Raw genomic sequence first — 22,618 nt, forward strand, 5'->3', positions numbered from 1 at the left:
GGCAGTGATCTCTGTATCACTAAATCTAGAGAACTTTTTTAAGCTTTACCTTGACTTACCCTAAATCCCTTTTCCCAATGAGATTATTGTTTTTAAAATGTACTTTTTGGTAATGAAGGGTTTCATAGGATTTGGCTATCATGTTATTGCAGAACAGATTATACTGGATTAAAGGATTATGAGTTTCACAAATTGATTTTAATAGGATTTGGTTCTTAATAATGTGGCTGTAACACTTTGTATTATAGCAATCAGGCTTATCTCTAAGTCTGTCATGACTTATTTTGAAACTTTTTTCTGCTGATAATAGCTATAGCCCTTATGTTCCTGTAGACATGATTATGTATTATCTCTCATTTCTCAATAATTCTTGCAGGAAATATTTATATTTCATGCCAGTTGAATTACTGATATCATTAAACAAGTATTAGCAAGATTAGTTGCAAATATCCAAGAAATGAGAAGTAAAAGAAATAATTTATTAAAAAAATAAATTTTTATTTTAGCTACTCTGATCATTACTTAAGTGAGAAAATAAGTTGTAGTACAACCTGAATTCTCACATTAAAGGATTTGGAAAGTAAGTCTTACAAGCACTTAAGAAATTTTCTTCGAAATAAATGCCCAGATGACAGTGAAAATGATGGAGTAAGGACCTTTGGAAATTTACCCTTCCATGAAAACTAGCAAAAATTGTTACAACTTTTCCAGAATTCTAGAAACTAACCAAAGATTTGCCCATTCAAGAAAAATGACTGGACCTCTGCAAGAAGAGTGAGCTTTGTGTTGTTTAATTTGCTCTAGTTTTATCGCCTACCCTCCCCCTCAACAGTCAGCCCTGCATTCTTGGTATCAGAGGGAGTAGGATAGAACTGGAGCTCTTTTAGTCCCTCATTCCCAAAGAATTGTCGTTATTTGGCATCTTTGGTGGTTCCCTAAAAGCCACTAATAGAAAGAATTGTCTTCTTTTGACCTGGCTTGTAGTATGCTCATCACTAACAGCCTCTTCCTGGGGACCGTTTGTCTAAAACAATTACAGGCAAGACTTTAACTTCACAACTGTCTTAGGTGATGAATAACAGTTAAGGAAAAGAGTAGACTAACTAAAAAGCTTAAAGGGAGAGACCAAAGGAGATGTTCATTGGTGCCTTGAAAAGAAACATATTCCTGGAAATCTAGAATGCCACTTACATGCATAGTGCTGTGTACATTCTCAGGAAAGACCTGAGAAGGTCCTAATCTCCTACCACTAGCTGACCTTGACAATCTGTGCAAGAAGGAAGTGAAGGCTAGAGCAGAGTTGTAAATTGACTAGCTGGGTATTGTTGAAACCTGCCTTAGCACACACAGAAACACACACACACAATCTCTCACCAAAGACTTGGAGATTTAATCCAGGTGTTTAAGGTGCTGTTCAATTATTAGCTGACGAGTAAGCAAACTGACTACAGACTTCAGTAGCCACACATAATAAATATAGACTCTGCAGAATTGGTTCAGTAAATCATTAAATAAACAATAACTACAACAAGTAGCAACAACACTAACCCTGGGAAGAATCTGATTTCCAGAATTGCAACATTATATTATTTTAAATGATCAGTTTTCAATAAAAAACAATTACAAGACATACAAAGAGACAAGAAAATGTGGCTCATGCATGATTTTGGACTTGCTAGACAAAGACTTTAAATCAGCTATTTTAAATATGTTGAAAGTGCTAAGGAAAAACATGTCTAAGAAACTAAAGGAAACTCTGAGAATGATATCTCACCTAATAGAGAATATTAATAAAGAGATAGAAATTATTAAGAAGGAACCAAATAGAAATTCTGAAAACTATGATAGCTGAAGGGAAAAATTCACTGGAGGGATTAACAGCAGTTTGAGCAGGCAAGAGAAAGAATCAGTAACTCAAGGATAGTTCAATTGAGATAATCCAGCCTGAGGAACAGAAATCAAAAAGAGTGAAGAAACATTCACAGTGTCTCAGAGACCTATGGTATGGCATCAACAGTGTCACATACTCATAATGGAAATCACAGAAGTTGAGGAGAGAGAAAGAGGGAAAAAGAATAAGGGCTGAAAACATCCCAAATTTGATGAAAAACTTTACACATTCAAAAAGCTTAACAAATTCCATTTAGGACAGCCTCAAAGAGATCTACACAGAGACACATCATAATCAAACTGTCAAAAGATAAACAGAATATTGAAAGCAGCAAGAAACAACTCATCATATAGAAGGGATCTTCAGTCAGATTAACAACTTGATTTTTATTAGAAGCCTGTAGAGGCCAGAAACATTGGAATGACATATTCAAAGTGCTGAAAGAAAAAAACTGTCAACCAAGAATTCTGTATCTAGAAATACTTTCCTTAAAAACTGAAGGACAAAGTAAGATATTCCCAGATAAATAACTGAAAGGGTTTGTCACTAGTAGACCTACCTTTAAAAAGAAAAAAGGAAGTTCTTCTCATTGAAGTGAAAGGACACTAGGCAGCAACTTGATCAACGTGAAGAAACAAAGCAAACTAGATTCACATAAGGAAATCTAAAGCACAGTGCATGTGCATTTTTGTTCCTATCTTGTGTTCTCTTATCTGGTTTGAAATACAGCTACGTAAAGCAATAATGATAAACATGTTGGGCACACAATGTATATAGTATAATTTGTGACAATAACAGTATAAAACTGAGGAGGAGAATGGAGCTATGTAGGAGGAAAATTTTTGCATACTCTTGAATTTAATTTGGTATTCTAGTTAGATTGTTACAAAATAAGATGTTAGTAGTAGTCCCCAGGGCAACCACTAGAAAATTACCCAAAAATATTTGGTAAAAGAAATTAGAGAATTAAAATGATATGCTAAAAATATTCATTTAACATAAAATAAAGCAATTGTGGAGGAATTAAGAAGCAAAAATGCATATGACATATAGAAAACATATAGCAAATGGCAGATGTAAATCCTACTTTATCAGTAATTACATTAAATGTAAATGGGTTAAAGTCCAATTAGTAGGCAGGGATTGACAGAATAGATTAAAAATACATAAGCTAACTACATACTTTACAGAAGACTCACATTTGACTCAAAGACACAAATATAGTGAAAGTAAAGGCTGGAAAAAGATATTTCATGAAAACAATAAGCAAAGGTGAGCTAGAGTGACTAGACCAGTACTAAAGAAAATAGACTAAGAGAAAAATTGTTACTATAGACAAAGTACAGTTTATAAATATAATGTTAGAGGTCAACTCTTCAGGAAGATATGACAATTATAAACATATATACACTTAACAATAGAGAACCAAAATATGTACAATAAAAACCAAAAGAACTGAAGGGATAGACAGTTCAACAATAATTGTTTAAAATTTCAGTAATCCATTTTGAATAAACAGTGGAGCAATGAGATGGAACATAAGCAAGGAATTAGAGCACTTACTGCTATAAACCAACTGAATCTAACACACATCTATAGAACACTTCACTCAACAATAGCAGAAGACACATTCTTCTCAAGTGCACATGAAATATTCAAGAATAGACCATATGTTAAGTGTAAGCAAGTCTCAGTAAATTTAAATGGATTGATAATACAAAGTATATTTTCTGATGACAGTGGAATATTATAAGGTAAATAACAGGAAATTTGGGAAATCCACAAATATGTTGAAATTAATCAACACTACTGAAAAAGGATGGCTCAAAGAAAATCATAATGGAAATTAGGAAATACTGTGAAATAGTGAAGATTAAAACGTATGAAAACTTACTGGATGCATGAAGGCATTGTTCAATGAGAAATTTATTAACATTTTAATGCCTGTGTTAAAAAAATAGAGAAAGCTCTCAAATAAATAACCTAGCCTTCCATCTTAAGAAACTAGAAAGAGAAGAGCAAACTAAACCCAAGGCATGTATTAGGAAGAAACTAAAATGACTAGAACAGAAATAAGAGAAATAGAGAAGAAACAGGAGAAAATCAATGAAACCAAAAGTTGGTTCTTTTTTTTTTTTCCAGTTTTCAGTTTTATTAAGTAGAATTGTTATAATTTGACTGCACATATACAATATATTACATGTAAATACATATATACAATATACTGCACATTTTTTTAGTTTGCATATATGTACTGATCATTGTTTCTAAGAACAGTTTAGACCTTTAGCTTTTTAAACTTACATAGTTATCAAAGGAATAAAGCCAATCATAAAATAAGAATCAACAGAATGCAGTAATCCAGTCATAAAGGACAGTCAAATGTGCTTATGCATATTCAAGAAATCAATCATCTAAGTTATAAATAATAGGTAGTTCATTTATTTGTTTGTTTGTTTTTAAGATTCCACATATGAATGATATAATAGGGTGTTTTTCTTTCTCTTTCTGGCTCATTTAGAATGACCAAAAGTTGGTTCTTTAAGCAAATCAAAAAAATTGATCTTTAGCTAGACTGATCAAGAAAAAAGGAAGATTCAGATTACTAAGATCAGGAATGAAAGAGAAGGATCATTATTGACCTAACAGATAGAAAAATGATCATAAAGGAATACTATGAGCAGTTAGTTGTATGTCAATAAATTTGATAAGCTATATGAAATGAATAAATTTCTAGAAAGATACAAACTACCAAAACTATCTCAGGCATAAATGAACTATCTAAATAGATATATAACATGTTAAGAGATTGAGTTAGAAATTTAAAAACTTCTTACAATGAAAAGCCAAGCCTACACTGGTGAATTCTACCCATTTAAAGAAATAACTTTTCAATGAAAAAAGAAAGGAGAGAACACTTCCTAACACATTTTTTGAAGTCAGTATTACCCAGATACCAAAACCAAAGATGGCATAAGAAAAGAAAACTATAGTTAAGTATTGCTTATAAATGCAGATGTAAGAATTCTACAAATTGCTACAAAATACTAGCAGATCAAATCCAGCAGTATATAAAAAGGATTATACACCATGATTAAATGATACTTATCTCAGGGATGCAAACAACATTGTTTCAACATAGACAAAAATCAGTCAATCTAATCAATGGATTTACAGAACAAAGGTGGGAGGAAACCACATGATTGTCTCTAATAGACAAAAATTTTTTGATAAAGTCCAACACCCTTTTATTATAAAAACACTCAACAAACTAGGAATAGAAGTGAACTTTCTCAATCTAACAAAAGAGTATCTGGGGAAAAAAATACACAGCTAACATGATAAAAGGCTGTATGCTTTCGCTAAGGATGTCCACTGTCACCACATCTGTTCAACATTGTACTGGAAGTTCAAGGCAGGGCAGTTAGGCAAGAAAGAAAGAAAAAGAATCCATACTGAAAAGAAAAAAGTAAAACCACCTCTATTTGCATTTGACCTGATCTTAGACACATAGCCCTAAACAATCCACAAAACAACAACAAAGTACAAATATTAGACCTAATAAATGAGGTCAGCAGATTGCAAGATCAATCCATATGCAAAAATCACTTGTACCGTATGTACTATCAATGAACAGTCTGAAAATGAAGGGAAAATATCAAAATGAATAAATACTTGGAATAAAATTAATCAAAGAAGTACAAGATTTGTACTGAAAACTGCAAAACACTGAATGAAATTAAAGACCTATCTAAATAGAAAAGTATCCTGAGTTCACAAATTGAAAGACTTAACTAATGTTAAGGTGGAAATATTCCCCAAATTGATCTATAGATTAAATGTAAAACCTATTGAAATTCTAATTGCTTTTTTGGCAGAAACTGATGCTGATCCTAAAATTCATATGAAATTGCAAGGGACCCATAACAGCCAAAAGAATCTTGGGGGAAAAAAGAGTAGGAAGACTCAAATTACCCAATTTTAAAACTTACTACAAGTTTAGGATAGTCAAGGCAATGTGGTACAGGTATAAGAACAGACATATAGGTTAATGGAATAGACTTGAGAGTCCAGAAGCAAGGTTTTGAACAAAAGTGCCAAGACCATCAATCAGTACTCTTTTTATTTTATTTCTTTAATGGAGGTACTAGGGATGAACCAAGGGCCTCGATCGTATTCAGCATACACTCTACCACTGAGCTACTACTCTCCCCTATTTATTTTTTTTTAATTATTATTTTCTTTTTCTTTTTTATTTATTTTTAATGGAGATACTGGGGATTGAACCCAGGATGTCATGCATGCTAAGCAAGTGCTCTACCACTGAATTCTACCCCCACTCCTGAGACTATCAATCAGGACAGAATAGTGTTTTCAGCTAATGGTGCCGGGCACAACTGGTTATCCACATGCAAATGAATCAATCTGACCTCCCACCTTATGCTATATATGAAAGTTAACTCAAGAGGATCAAAGACCTAAATGTAAGAGCTAAAACTATAAAACTCTCAGAAGAAAACACAGATGTGTATCTCTGTATCCTTGGTTTAGGCAACAATTTCTTGGATATGACATCAAAAGCTTGAGCAACCAACAAAAAAGTAGATACATTTGACTTCATCAAAATTAACAACTTTGTGTGTCAAAGTACATTGTCAGGAAAGTGAAAAGAACCCACAGAATGAGAGAAAATAGTTGCAAATCCTGTGTATGACAAGTGTCCAATATCCAAACCATATATTTTTTAAAATTCTCATGACTCAACAATTTAAAAAATGTAAGTATAGGCAAAGGATTTGAATAGACATTTTTCCAAGGAAAATAAATAAATGGCCAATAAGCATATGGAAAGATGCTCAACATCATCATTAGGGGAATGTAATTTATTTATTCCCCAAAATGTTGTACATACAGTTAACATTTGAACCAGCAATTCCACTCCTAGGTATATACCCAAAAGAATTGAAAACATGTTCACACAAAAATTATTAAATTGTTCACATTAGTAATAACAGCCCATGTCCGTCAACTGATGAGTGACTAAATGAATTGTGGTATAACCATTCAATGGAATATTATTTAGCAACAAAAAGGAATGAAGTATTGATACATGCTACAGTTGATAAACCTTGAAAACTTTGTGCTAAGCGAAAAGAAGCCAGACATAAATGATTTAATTTATATGAAATGTCCAGAATAAGGAAATCCATAAAAGCGAAGTAGGTAAGTGGTCTTCAGGGGCTGAGGGAAGGGGGAATGTGGACTGACTCCTAATGGGTGTAGGATTTCCTTTTGGGTGATGAAAATGTTCTGGAATTAGGTAATGGTAATGGTTGTACAAACTTGTAAATATACTAAAACCTACTGAAATTTCACTTCAGTATGGTGATTTCTGTGATATATAAATTTCAATAAATAAATAACTACTATGGTGATAAATAATATTTGTGCCTTGTTGATCATGGCATTATTGTATGCTGTATATATTAACTTGAAAGACATGATATAGATACATTTAATAGCAGGATGTATAGTTAAATTTTTAAATTTAAATATTTCCTTCTACAGGGCTACTGTATGACTGTTAAAATTTTATTGTCAGGTTTATTGTGGTCTAAAATATACATAAGCTAAAATGCTTATCATTAAACACATTATTTTACCCTTTCTTGGTGTTGTAAATTGTTTGAGAAACATCTCAGTTAAACATATGTTGTCTTTAAAGGAGCAAGTGCAGTAGTAATGGACATTTAGGAAAGGGAAGTTGTTCACGTTGACTTTCTTTTCATGATGAATATAACTGCAGCTATCTAAAATTTCCCTGGGAAGCTGAGCAGGTTTGTGAGATACAGTATCACTATTTGAGCTTTTTTCCCAAAGCCATTTTGTATGTATAACCTTTGTTTATATATTTTTTAAAAAGAATCTATACATAGATGAACATTATTTTGTGTGTGCATGGATATATATATTTTTTTTTTTTCAGGTCAAGCAAATATACTGGCTAAAGAAGCTGCTAACAGATGGACTGGTATGTATCACAGGGCACTGGTAAACTGGTCAGACTCTTCCACAGTTACTATGATATGAAGTGCAGAAGCTATTGTGCCTAGTTTTGTTCAAGAAAAGACATTTCTGGAAATGTATGTATTAATCAAGTTTTTATATATTAACTCACTTTAGTAACAAGGTTTTTTTTTTTTTAATCTTATTATGAGTCATTTTGTAAATTATAAGACATTTTTTAAAACCAATGATTTTGTCCAGTTTAAGTTTTGTGTAACTTTTCCCAGATAAATGGCTTAGGCTGATCCCTTAACCTTCGTATATATTAATACAAGATACAAATTTAAGAGTGTATCCTAAAGATTGGTCTTCTTGCTTATAATAAGCCAACATTTGTTGAGGGCTGACTGTAAGCCAGGCATTGTAAAGTGTGTCCATGGTGTGTTCTCATTTTATCCCCACAACAGTCTTGTGAGGTGGATAGGATTATCATCCCTAATTTTAGAGATGAAGCTGAGGCCACTAGGAGCCCACAGTCACACAGGTGCTGGGCAGTGGGACAGGGATTCAATTTCACGGTCCAGGCTCTTGCCCACTGCATGATACGCTCTTCTCCGTGTACCTGCTTTCATGTCAACGCCTCTTTAATCTACTTACCAATAGATATACCCTCTGGTCTATGTCAGGATATTTTAAGAAATGGGAATTAATAAGGCTTTATCTATGTGTCTTAAAGTTTAGAAGAAAGTTAATAAATAATAACTGTAGAGAATTATATACAAGCATGATTATGACTGTTAAAACCTGTCTGGAAGTTACACTGGTGTTTTTCCAGTATTTAATTATAAGATAGTGGTAATTGGACTTTTCCACTTGGTAAGTCTTTAGTGCCTTCACATGTGTTACTCATCTTTGTGTTTCTGTGGGAGAGTGTGGATAAGATTACATCGACAAAGAGAGGCACAAAGCTTGAAGTGGCTGCCTTAAGTCAAAGGTGATTAGTCACTGGAAGAACAGGGATTTGAGCCAGGTTTCCCTGATTCCATGTCCAGGCCTCTGTGTTTCACAGAAAGCTTAAGAATCATTTTTCCTTGTCTGTTTTATAATTAGGTAGACTGATAAAATCAATGTAACTGGCCTTTGGTTCCTATACAGTTACAATCTTATTTATTACAAAGCTATTTCCTACATAATGTAGTGCTTTAGTGATAGGAACAGAGGAGGGTAAAAGCAGCAAACTTAACATTGAACAAAAGAAGATAGTGAAACGTGTGTCCTGTAAAATGTGAGTAAATAATAAATACAGTGATGTATAGGTTTGAGTAATACAAAATTTGAGTGAGAAAAGTGACAAGTGAATTTTTAGGTTAAAAATAAGACAAGAGGAAGTAGTGGGAGTATAGCTCAGTGGTGCTTAGCATGCACGAGGTCCTGGGTTCAATCCCCAGTTCCTCCAGTAAAAAACAAAACAAAAAAAGACGAGAGTCACAAAGTGATTTCCCCCAATGAACAAGGCAGCTAAGCAAACAGTAGGAACCGGCAGCCTGTGTAGATGGTGGGAGGAGCTTGGCTTTGAACAGAATCCATGTTGCGCTCCTTATTTGCTATGTGACTTACTGAACTTCTCTGAGCCTGCTTCCTCATCTGTTCAGTGTGGATAATATCTACCTCATATTTTGGGAGGATTAAATAAGATGGTTTGTAAGCCCTTGAGCACACCATTAGACACAGATAAACAAATATTCTCCTTTTCCCTTTCTCTTCAAAAAAATCCTTTCATGTTTTCCAGTTGGTCATAAACTTCAAAAATTATAATTTAAAAAATATGAACAACTTTTTTCCCCTTGTGTTATTAGCTGAGAAAGAACCTGAATCTTTTTAAATCATGTAGGAAGGATATTTTTAGGACAGCAGAAACAGCTAAGAACCATCTTTCCATTTGAGGAGGGAGGGTGTAGCTCAAGTGGTAGAGCACGTGCTTAGCGTGCACGAGGTCCTGGGTTCAATCCCCAGTACCTCCTCTAAAAATAAATCAATAAATAAACCTAATTACCTCCCTCCCCCTCAAAAAAAAACTTAAAAAAATTTTTTGGGGGTTTACAGCTTGCTTGCTCCTTCTAACATAAAAGTGTTATGCAAGAATCATGTAGTTAAAACAAATTACACCTCAGAATGCCTCTTCTTAAAACAACAAAGAGGAAGCATCAATAATACTTAAAACTAAAGATTGTTATGTAATTATTAGTTAAGATTTGGTTTCTTTATACAGAAAAGCTCCCTAAAATATATTCTGAATCGAGCATATTAACTTTAGTAATTCAGTATTTCGGTTTTATAGAATGAGAAATTACCTCAGGGTATAACTAGAAATATCACATCTAAATGTTTTATGACATTAAATACTTTAAATGTGATTTATCAAATTACATAAAACCTTGCCTAATAACTAAGACAGTGGAGTTTTTACGACTGTGTGAGAGGCATCTTAACGAACGAGGAGGGATAGATGTGTGGTCCTGACGTAGACTCATGAGTGTGCTACTGCCCATCCGATTCCTATATATATATATATATATGCGTGTGTGTGTATATAGCTTGGGTATGATGTCATATAAATTAAGACAAATTCTACCAGACTTCAGGTTGTTTCTTTAAAAACAAAAAAAGGACCTATTTCTTATCCATTTGCAAACATTTCCACATAATAGAAAAATTAATTGACAGGGATGAACTGTCAAGATTTTGGGCAACATTGTCTTGAAGGCAGACATCCAGTGGCCCAAGGACATATTTAATCAGAGTCTTTTTGAATTGGTCCATTGAGCATTGTGTAGAGAAGCTTTTTATTTGTCTGTTCTTCATCTTTGAAGATTTATAATAAAATGTTTTCATGCCCTCATATAAACCAGGAACTTCTTCCTGCAAAGCCTCTAGCCTTGCTCTGGTGCCTTGTTTTCTTCTCTCCTGATCCGGTTTGAAGTCCATTCCTCCAGGCTTCCTAGAGTGTTGCATGTGTCCTCTTATTTCCTGGAAATCCTTCTGTATTCTTGAGCCTATTCTGGAAGCTGTACACATAACCCTTGATGTTTTCTTTCTAACAGACATATCACTTTGGAATTGTTTAGAAATAAATTGATTTTTCTCTCTACTCTTGTGTCAGCTTGAAGGCATAGGCTCTTTATGTTCTGGAATTCCTGTAACTCACTTAATACCTGTCTTATGTAGCAGTGGGCTCTCTATAAGTATTTGCTTCTGATTGTCAAGAATGCACAGGTTGTGCAGACACTAATAAAACTACACAGGTCATTCTACAGTACCTCATGCTATTAGTGTTCTCGCTTAGGGTCTTGTGAAAAGTAAAGATTTAGTTTAGACTGTTACACGGATTTATTTTAGTGTCTGTTATTCCGTAACACATTAATTAAAAGAAATGAGGATCTTTTGTTAACATTATTCTATTTGATATAGTAGTATTCACCTTAGCAGTGAACTTCATTCCTAACATTTAGTTATCATTATCTGATAGTTGGAATTAAACTTTCTTTTAGAAAGTTTTTTTAAATGTTTTAAAAAGTGATCAAACTACATATATTAATTTCCTAAGAAATCATAACATTATACTTCAGACTAGGTGGCTCAAACAACAGAAATTAATTTTCTCACAGTTCTGGAGGCTGGAAGTCCAAGATCAAGGTGTGAGCAGGTTTGGTTTCTTCTGAGGCCTCTCTCTCCTTGGCTTGTAGGTGGTCACCGTCTCCTTGGGTCCTGACAGGGTCTTCTCTCTGCCTGCCCCTGGTGTCTCAGGGTGTCCACATTTCCTCTTCTTACAGAGACACCAGTCAGATTGGATTAGGACCCTTCCTAATAGGCTCGTTTTCACTAAATCACCTCTTTGAAGACCCAATTTCCAAATATAGTCACATTCTGAGGTAGTGGGCTTAGGACTGTAACATACGAATCAGGGGAGGTGACGCGATTCAGCCAATAACACTCCAGAAGAACCTGTTTTAACCCTTCATTCATCTCAACTAACACAGTGCTCAGCGTTTTATGGAATACTCTGAACCAGAAAACTGTATACCATTATTTTTCTCTATTTATAATAATATTCATTATGAAGATGGTGAATGTACATTAAAGAGAACGTGTAAAATTAAAGCTCACCATCATTCCCATCCCCTGGGTGCAGCTGCTGTGAGCACGTTGGCACTGCCTCGTGTCCCTCACTGCCTGCGCGTAGTCACCCTTCCAGGGGGTTAGACATTCAGAGTGCTTCTATTTTTCCCTTTTGTTACACTGGGGTGAAGATTTGATCATAAATCTTTGTACACATTCTGTTTTATTTCCTTGGGATAAATCCCTTTAGGTAGATAAAACAGTTTTTTCAGTGGCAAATGCAGTTTAAATTCCCCCCAGGGGACACGGAGGACACATCTTCTCCTTTCTTAGTCTTAAGAGAGGAGAACCCCTTCCCTCTTCCTCACCCCTTTGCTCTCCCACTGGCCTGACTGGGAGCCATTACTCTCTGTGGGGGAGGGAGGGGGTCTGGCCAGAATGCGTTCCTTTGGGGACCGGAGCAGCTCTGATCCCTGAGGTAAGAGGCCTGCCTCTGCTGCAGAAATGTGGAGGAGGCGCCACTAACTTCTCCCCGTCTTTGGATTATTCTTTAAGTCAGCTATTCTTTAGCGGCAACTAATTCACTGAATTTTTAAATATGAGATCCATTTATTCAAAACACTCATTAAATATTTTCTTTCTTCTGAAATTAATTGCCATTACTCTTGAAAATACAGAAATCTCCTTATTTTGATACTTCTAGAAGTAAAATTAAAAAAAGCCTGTAGAATATATTTGAAATGTTTTATGATTATGTTTTTGATTCTCAAAAGTGTTTCTCCATTTTCTTTATAGATAACATATTTGCAATAAAATCTTGGGCCAAAAGAAAATTTGGGTTCGAAGAAAATAAAATTGATAAAAATTTTGGAATTCCAGAAGACTTTGACTACATAGACTGAACTGCTCAGTGTCGGTGAAGGATCTATGTACTTGTGAATATGTAACGTTTTTGTTACCCAGCTAAATGTACTGAATTATCATTTACCTGTAACTGTGTTTTTCATTTTATTAATTTTAAATAAAGTATAAAGTGTAGATGTTTTGCAGTCTTTGATCAGTCAAAAACAGGATGACAGCCTCAGTGCTCATCAGAGTAGGAGAATGCATAGTAAAGCTGTCCACCTGTTAGGCTTACCAGTAATTTTTTTAGAGATCACAGCCATCATGACATGATAACATTTTTTATTTTCATTCAAACATTAAGTATTAAGAACTAAGGGTACCTTTGAAGGCTCTATTATACACATACATGCTTGGAAATAACTTCAAAACCCCTAATTGCTGCTTTACTGTTTCTCAGTATTTAGTGGAAAGTGTGTGTGAGTGATTCTTAATATACTGCATCATATTTACAAATCTTCCACAGAAAAAAATACAGAAAGTTGGTATTCCTCAAATTTAAAGTTAGATAGAATTCCTCAGATGTGAAAACTACTTTCTTTTGAATGTGTGATGCTTTTCTACTGTAAAGAATAAGCACTTTGTCCTGATTTATGTACTTTTTATAAGATGATATAGTGGTGTCAGTATAGCACACATCACCAGCTAGAGTTCAGGGATTTTTATTCAACTGCCGAAAAAAGAGTAGGTTAAAAATAATGTATATCTCGTGTGTCTTTTTCTATTTCAGCCTATGCATTTAGAGTATTTGCAGGCACTCCAAGACAAACGTAAAACAAAAATCAAAACAAATGTGCGTAATGCCCTTTACACACATGCCTTAATTTTTTTTTTATACTGTCCAGTTTTGATATTCTTTTAAGTAACTTGAATGAAGTACTCCGTATGTCTGAAATGACCCAGATGGCATCCAGGCCATTTGTAAGTGAATCTGGCCTTTGTATTGCATGGGGTTGCTCCGGGCCTACTTAATCACTTCCTGGATATGGGCGGGAACTTACTGGTCCAACTTTGTTTGTTCTTGAGGCCAATTTATGTTGCCTTAAGGCAACAGCTCTTCTCACAGGAGAAAGTATTTGGTGTTAAGAGACAAAGGACAAAACATAAAAATAACCCATCATAAGCCTTTCCCTAATACACTAATTGTGGGAATTCCAAAATTTCTCAGACCCAGTGTGCTATTTATTAGAAAAGATGCTTCCTTGAGAGAAGGTATGTGTGTTCTAAAAGGAAGCCATTTCTAATGATCCCTAAAAGATTCTGTTTTATAAATATTCAGGCAGTGTCAAAAAGATTTTTTGAATATTTTGGAGGCTAGCAAGAGAACGATTAAGTCTGTTCGTGAGTAGGCCAGAGGTTGTGGTACCCTCCTAAGCCAAAAATGTGCTGGTAGGGGTTTAACTAAACTGACTCTTTGGGAAGTGGGGTGGGGCTTGGTTTATAGTATTTGCCTATTTGTGTAGCGTAAATATTCCCAACATGGCCAGTTTCAGATTACCAACGTGGTGACAATGAGGGTTGGGAAAAGATGCTCAGTAGCACACCATTAGACAGTATTTCTCCCATACAGGTGCAGTAGGTGTACATCTCAAGAACAGAGAAAATAGTAAAATAAAAAATAATTACAGAGGGATGAGTTTTTAGTTTTAGTACCATTGTTTTTAATATGATACAGTTTATCGTAGTTTGTGTGATTTAATCTTAGTGATGGCAGTGTTTAACAGCTGGCTCCCTGTTACTTAACAGTTGGCTTGCCTACTCCAACACATCACCGTTCTTAATCTTTAAGAGCTGCTTTTGAGCTTGTTTTTCCCTGAAACTAGAGATGGTTAAGAAGCCCACGGGCATTGGTCCAGCCAAGCTCTAGGTAATCCTTAGTCCTGGGTTCTGAGTACAACTGGGGTAGACATAGAGTCAAATTACTAGTGGTCTGGGATCAAATATGATTCAGTAAATGTTATAATTGATATTCCCAAATATTTAAATGAATTGGAAGTTTAAAGGATATTTGAGAGCTGATTTCCATCTTAACCCATTCTTCACATGTAGTTATTTTTAAAATCTTACTATCTGTCCAATTTTTAAAGGGTTCTGGGAGAGACTTCACAGTCTCCTAGTAGGTTTCACAGTTGTTCAGGGCCAGGTCAGATCACTGAAATGTCCTTTCTGAGGTTGGGCCAGGACCAAAACAATACATAGGAAGAACTGGACATGACTTTTCCTCTGATGTCTGCCACATCATTAGTCTCACAGGATTACAAAGTTCTTGGCCTGTCTCTGAAATAGATGTTATGATCCTAAATTTTATCAAGCAGTTCTCTCTAAGCGACTAGGAAAGGAAATGAGTAGAGCTGGCAGCCAAGAAGCATGAACCATCCCAATAATTCTTGAGCAGAAAAGTCTAAATTGTAAACCCGATAATACTTTTTTTGTGTGAACATGATTGGAGTAAAATATAAAACATTTTCCAGCTAACGTGGCATCATTTGTAAGAGCAGTTACAGTGTGACAGATGGTAGGAAGATGCTTTAAAATTGTACATAAACTCCCTTTCAGGGTGTGCTTCTTGAATACTGTCTATATACCTGGAGGAAAATGCACTGCATGATGAAATGGCCCTTTGTGGTGAATTTATGTTATACTTACACCAGCTTGATTTTTTAAAAATTATTTGTGAGAAGTAGAGGTCAGGTAACGTGGCTGTCTCTGGAAGTACTCATTGAATCTCAAGCCTAAAGATTTCTATTAACCAGGATTGGCAAACTGCCCCCGAGAGCCAAATCCAAGGCGTGTTTTTCACAGCCCTTGAGCTAAAAGTATCTTTTTACACTTTTTTAAAGATAAAAATAGACGAGATTATGCAACAGAGGCTGTATGTGGCCTGCAAAGCCTGAAATATTTACTACCTGACCCTTTACAGAAAAAATTTGCCAGCTTCCAAAAGATCAAAAACTGACAGGCCATGGTCTAGATATGACCTGTGAGGTGTATTTTATTTTGCTCAGACTTTCATTGTTCATTTGCATTAGTTGCTAGCATGTCCACGTATAAAATGTCACATGCAAATTGAGATTTTCAGCTTCTTTTGGTAACTGGGTGATTTAGCAACCCGCATGGCAAGCAGCAAGCCCACTAGAGGTGAGTAGGACTGGCCCAGCGGTGACTGGTTCCTTTCTGAGAGGGAAGCCTCCCAGCTTTCTTGTTCAAGTCACAATTTTGTTCCAAAGTTGATAAACCAACTTGAGGTCAAACTTTAGTTTCAACTTTTCAAATTCCAGGAAAAAAACCTTGGTGCTATTTTTATTGTTGAGATTGTATTAAATGTATAAATTAACATAGAACTGGTAATCTTGATGATGAAACAGTCTATTCAAAAACAAAAGAATGTCTTTCCATTTGCTCAAACATACTTTTGTGTTTTTCCAATAGTTTTATAGTTAACTTCACGTAGAATTTTCAATTTTCTTAAGTTTATTCTTAAGTATTTTATTTTTTTGTTGTTGCCATTGTAAATGGAGTTTTCTCTTCCATCTTATTTTATTTATTTTATTGAAGTTTGGTCAGTGTACAATGGTGTGTTAATTTCTGGTGTACCATCTTATTTTCTAACCAGTTATTATTTATGTATCTGAAGGCTATTGATTTAACATATTAACTTTACATCCTGCTATCTTCCTAAATTCTTTTTTGATTGAGTTTGTTTTATAATTAATTCTCTTAAGTTTTCTAGGTATCCTATCATGTCATTTTCACATAGAAATAGTTTTAATTCTTCTAACTGTTATGCTTCTAATTGTTTTCTCTTATCTAATTGCATTGGCTAATACCACTCTTAAAACTGTAGTGGAGATAGAGAGCATCTTTGTCTTGTTTCTGACCTTAGTAGGGATACCTTTGTAATTCTGCATTAAGTAGAAAGTTGGCTTTTTATAATATATAATTGGTAATGTTAAGGAAGTATTAATCTAGAAGTATTTTCTCAAGAATTTGTATAAGGAATGCTTCTTGAATTCATCAAAGGATTTTCCTCATCTATGTAGCTAAGCATATGATCTTTCTTTTAAAATCTACTAACGTGAATGACATTAATATACTTCCTAACACTCAATTATCCATACATTCCTGGCATACAACCTACTTGGCCATGGTGAATTATTCTCTTAATATGATGTTAGAGTTCATTAATAGTTTGTTTAGATTTTTTTGCATCAATTTTCATAAGTGAGTCTCATCTGTAATTTTTTCTTTATGTGCTATCTCTATAGATTTGGGTATCAATGTTTTACCTGCTTCTTTAAAAAGATTTGGAAATTTTATTTCATTTCATTTGCTCTGAAACAATTTACGTAACACTGCGACTACCTAGTCTCCAGAGATACTTCATTATAATTTTAAATAAGAATAAAAACAAAAATTGGATCATTCCATATATATGAATCAATGCTATTTTGTTTTCCATTTAAAAATTTGAAGTTTGTTCAGAAAGTTTGTTTTGCTTGCTATGTATTACTTCTTCATAGAGATGGACTAAGATTGATAGACATTTGGTTTGTTTTCAGTTGCATGCTATTTCAGAAAATATTTTTAAAGACCATTTCCAAACATACCTGCTTGCACATTTATGGGTGTTCTGAAGATGAATCCCTTGACAAAAGAAAAGAATCCCTATTCATGAAGAAAGGATCTTGTAAAGAGAATATAAGAAACATAGGACAGAGCTGAATTTTATAGAAAAGAGGTTGAAGGGTAATGGCCTTGAGGGCTTTTTAACTTGCTTTTTCCATGGATTTTCTGAAATGAATTCTAAGTAATTCTTTATTAAAAAGATTTGTGAAAAATGAGCTGGGAGTCTTATTATCAAAAACAGATTTGTAAAAATTGCTGCCTTTTAGCTGGAATGTATTTTTGTTTTTATTATTTATTTATTTATTTTTAAATTGAAGTTTAGTCAGTTACAACGTGTCAATTTCTGGTGTACAGCACAATGTCCCAGTGCTGTAGTTGGAATTTATTAATGAAAAAAAATGTGTAATTAATGCTCAAGTGTCTTTAGGTTAAAGATTAGCTTTTAATAGTTAAATCCCAACTGCTTTCTGAAAAACCTCTGTAAAATGTACCTGACCAATTTGCAGACTGGGTTTGATGCAGAAAAAGGGCGAGTTATTTTGTAAGCCCAAACTTGGAAGGTGTCATGTTTCTCATAACATTTTGAAAAGTAACTATGGGAACTTTTTACAAATTTAAATTGAACAGATGTGTGACTTTTTTCTGTCCAGTTGTGGTTGTTACCGTTGTACTTCCTGCTTACGTGTTTCCTGTGTTATGAGAGCTTTGGAGACCCACACCTGACTGAGTTTAACTTGCTTAGCCAGTTTCCATCCAAGCAGATTTGGTCTGATGCTGATGTCAACTGGAACAAATATTTTGCCTTTAAGGGCCCTAATACAATCAGTTTGTGTTTACAGGGACTGAAATGGTCTGCGTGTTTGTTTGTTTTTAACAGATAAAATATACTTTTAATGACAACAATTTCCTTAGTGGATCCAGAAAGATAACGTCTTTTTTGAAACGGTGTCAACATTTTGACATAGCACACCTTCAGGGAATAAAATATCTGGATATCAATATTATTTTGCATAACCATAACTGAAAGTATCTAAGAAGTTGCTTCACTTTTCTCAAATGTGGACAGAAGATTTAGAAGCAGTGACAGCCATGTTATATTGCAGTGTTAACTATGTTCTAATAAGATCATTTAACGAGTAAGGTGGTAATGTGGGAACTAAATATATTTTGAAGGGTCGGATGACCTTCTCTCTACTAGAAAAAGGCTCCTTGAGGGCATGTTAATTTTTCATCTCTGTAGGCCCCAGAGCACCTCACGAAGTATTTGGCACAAAAGAATTACAGCTTCATAATCTCCTGCCTCAAATAGATTCTCAGCATTGCTTATCAACATTTTTACTTAAAGCTGTAACTGGCCTTATTCCAGAAAGGCTGTAAAGCAGCTGTTACTTTCAGTCAGCTTTTCCTGTCAGTCCCTAAAACTATTTCAAACATTTACCACCCAGGCCTCTGTACTCAGCCCAACTTTTCTCAATTTTCTCTATTTAAAAAAAAAAAAAAAATTAAATTTGAGCTCTTCAAGCATAAATCTCAACTCCCTAACCCCCCACCTCTAATTATTTCCACACCCATGCTTCTGTGGAGGCCAGCCTCTCTGCTATGTCCATGACCCAACTCCCTCCTGGCTGCTCCAAGACCTTCATCTTCCTCCTCTTCCTCTCCCTCCAGTGTCTTCACTCTTCCTTTCTGCTGTCTGGTCTTTTGTCACACCCCTACAGTGTTTCATCAGACTACATTGCCAGACAGAGCAAAGTAACGTTCCTCCCCTTGTATTCTGACCCCCTAGGGCTCGGCCAGGTTGCTCAGGTTGATTTTTGAACATTTTATTCACATTCACTTTTTCTCCATTTATTAAGACATTTGAACATTCATTTACTAATCTCATATTTGCCAGGCATTATATTAGATGTTGATGATACGAAGATAAATGAGTTCTATGGTTCTTTCCTCAAAGAATTCCAATTAAGTGAAGGAGGCAGACACACAAACAGGGGATGAGAAAACTGAAGAAGGCCAAGGCTAGGAGCCCACAGGGTGTTAAACGCGAATGTGGAAGAGGCGCACCGCTCACCGACCTAGACCCACACTCCTTAGGGTTTAGATCCATAGACAGAAAACCGACTCCGGGTGAGTCCACCTCTGGAAATCACTCTCCCAATTCTTGATATTTGTTTAATAAATCCCTAGTGGGAAGCACCATTATATTTTAATAAGTAAACAGTCATTTTTAAATTCTAAGAAAAAATATATATATAATTTATTGCTATCCAAAATTTCTACAGACCATATGCTACTTTTTAATAAAGGAGGGAAATAACATATTTATAATTGCTTGTGTTTACTCACACACACAAAAAAACCCTGAAAGGATGCACAGGACACTTATTAGTCATGGTTATTTATGTGAAAGGGAGGGATTTTTCCTGTGCTTTTTATAAATTTTATTTTTGAACTATATTTTGCTTGTACAAAAAGTTGAATTACAACAAAGAAATCCTTAGAGGTCTCGGCACCATCTGGCCCCAGCTTTTCAATCTTATTTTCCACTTCTCTGCAACATGAAACAAATCAAGCTGCTCTTGTCTCTTAATTAAAGAATCGTGAGGATGCAAGTTTTGCTCATCTGAGCCTTTCATCAGGCATGTCCTCTGTCTAAGCCCTGTTTCTACAAGGTGCAGCTCAAATCCAGCATCCCTCATGAGACCCTCTGTGATACTGCTCACAGTGACCTGTAAAGCCATTGCTGTCTGTAACAAGTGAAGGTATGTCCACTCACGTGGCACTGGCCACCGCAGCTCTTAACATTACCTAAATCATGTTCGTGTTTGGACGTCTTGTATCCATGAGATTCCCAGCTCATTCCTCCTTGCATCATCCACATATAAATAAAGCACTTAATATTTCTTGAATCAATTAATCCAGTCCCTTCACTGAGGAGGATAATTACTGTCTTAATTAAAACCACTGAATGAAAATAAACAAGCTGTTGGAAGTGTTCCCTAAGTCCCTGGAAATCTATGGATTTGGATCAAACAAACTTGAGTTCAAGTGCTGGCTCTCACTGTGGATTTAGCCAAAGTTACTTACTATCCCTTAAGCCTTTCTGCCCTGTTTCTGAAATGCAGATGAAACAACTGGCCTCTAAGATGTTGAGTTTGTTTGGAGAATTAAGTGAAATAATGGAGACACAGCAATGAACACTGTGCTCTGTGCTCAGTAGGAGGTAGTCCTCTCATTCTGAACCTTTATAAAGGAAGTTCTTGCCAGAAGAAAATAACATCCTTAACTGCAAATACAGTGACAGGTTACTTTCACAGGCGCACTGCCTTCCAGGGCTGGACTCCACCTGACCTCACCCTCACCCTGGAGCCCGTGCTGTGGCCCGTGGAGGAACCAACTTTCCATGCATCGCGCCCGCCTCCAAGCAGCCTCTGCGTTCAGGGCATCCTCACGCCTCCCAAGACAAGGGAATCCCAGCTTAGAAATCGGGACACAAGCACTGTCCTACGTGGTGGTCAGGGTCTTCAGTAAAATTGCTGATGGGTTAATGGGCTTCTCTGGCCATATCTGGCGATCTGAGCTACCACATCTCAACTTGTTTCTATGGGAAACTATGTTCCAGCCTAACAACTGACTTAGAAATGAGGTATTGGAATGCAGCTTGTTCGGGGACTGTCTGTAGGTCAACGTTCATAACCTCATTGCCAGTGAAAAAGGAAACGACATTTATCCTGCTCTTACTGAAACATACTACACACATATTTTGACAGCTATTTCTTGAGGACACCACCTAGCTAAACTGTTTAAAATAGCAGCCGCCTAAGCCCATCAGATTGAACGGATTTTCTGGGTCTAATTATATTTGTGCTTCTAACTCCAGCAGCTCTGCTGTGCTTGTTCGGTGTCTTCTAGACATTTTTAGAATGTCACATTTTTAAGGAAGGCAGGGGAGCGTTTCCTTTCGCAGCGCTCCTCTTGTGGTTACATAACACTGTGCTAAGGCGGCCGCTCCCTCCCGCCCTCCCTCCTGGAAGGCTTCCTGCCCTTGTATGGTCACTGCTCCACCGCAGTTCCCGGGAATGAGGCGAGCAAGTCCAACCTTATTAGGATCCAAGCTTAAAAGTTAAACAGCTCAGGGGCTAAGATTAAGCATCTCCTGAAATCTAGTCGATACTATATGAATCAACCCCATGGGGCTGGGGACGAAATTATTAGATAGGAAGATAGGTGATCTGTGCGAGGTTGGTGTCCTAACCAAAAAAAAAAAAAAAAAAAAATTACTTATTCTGTTTTAAATTCATCCTAAGTCCTGAAAAGGCATTTAACTCTCCTCTGTTTCCATTTTGTGTAATTACCACAAAAAGCAGCAGGCACGTCTTTTCCTCCGTTTTCCTTCTCTTTCTTTGGTCCTTGTGTCGGTGGGCAAAAGCCACTTCCATGTCCTCTTTGCTATTTATTCCAGGTTTACACTCAATCCCTGTGTCACCCTTCCTTCTAAACTGGTTTCTCTAAGAGAGAGAAGAAAACTGCAGAATCAGGGAGGCTGTTAATTTTCTTCCGTCCCCTCGACAAAGCCAGTTCTCAAGAAGGCGAGTGCAAGCATTTAATCTATCACAGTAAAGCCTTAGTAAGATCCCCCAAGCCCCACCCAGCCCACTTGCCCTGTTTTAAGGGATACTTGTAACTTTCTGAGAATTCTGGAAATTAAGCAAGCTGAAACTTTTTCTTACAAAAGAACTTGGAACACCAGAGATCTCCAGTCCCCTAGGAAATGGCTCCTTTACACCATTCCCAGAGATGAAGGAGAGGTCTTGCCCTGAAACAGAAGTAGACCTAGGTGGTTACTCATTGCTCGGGGCTGTAATCAAGCTTTTCAGGGGCTGCTGGGGAGTAACTGTTCCGGGACCTTGCAAAAGTCCTCATAGAGAAACAGGTGGTTCCTAGTCTTAGGTATTCTGCAGCAGGGCAGATGAACCCCGGCAAGGATAGAGATTCCCTGAGGTGATGCTCTGGGGATCCTCCCAGGCTCCCTAACTCTTGGGAAGTAAATGTGGGAGTGACAGTTGGTACATTCAT

At 35.9% G+C, this 22,618-nt stretch overlaps 1 protein-coding gene across 3 annotated transcripts in view; it reads left to right on the forward strand.

The window, feature by feature from the left end:
* Positions 1 to 13,058, forward strand: part of MND1 (meiotic nuclear divisions 1) — a 60,438-nt gene extending 47,380 nt beyond the window's left edge. For 2 of the 3 annotated variants that reach the window (XM_032465140.1, XM_032465135.1), the window contains exons 6-7: positions 7,878 to 7,922; positions 12,809 to 13,051. In XM_032465140.1, coding sequence (XP_032321031.1) covers positions 7,878 to 7,922; positions 12,809 to 12,915 — 152 coding nt within the window. In that variant the 3' untranslated portion in view covers positions 12,916 to 13,051. Of the gene's footprint in view, positions 1 to 7,877; positions 7,923 to 12,808 lie in introns of all 3 variants that reach the window. The other variant, XM_032465132.1, reaches the window with a different exon arrangement.
* The last annotated feature ends 9,560 nt before the right edge of the window (positions 13,059 to 22,618 follow it).

Source organism: Camelus ferus, chromosome 2, assembly GCF_009834535.1.
Source record: "Camelus ferus isolate YT-003-E chromosome 2, BCGSAC_Cfer_1.0, whole genome shotgun sequence".
Lineage (NCBI taxonomy): Eukaryota > Metazoa > Chordata > Mammalia > Artiodactyla > Camelidae > Camelus > Camelus ferus.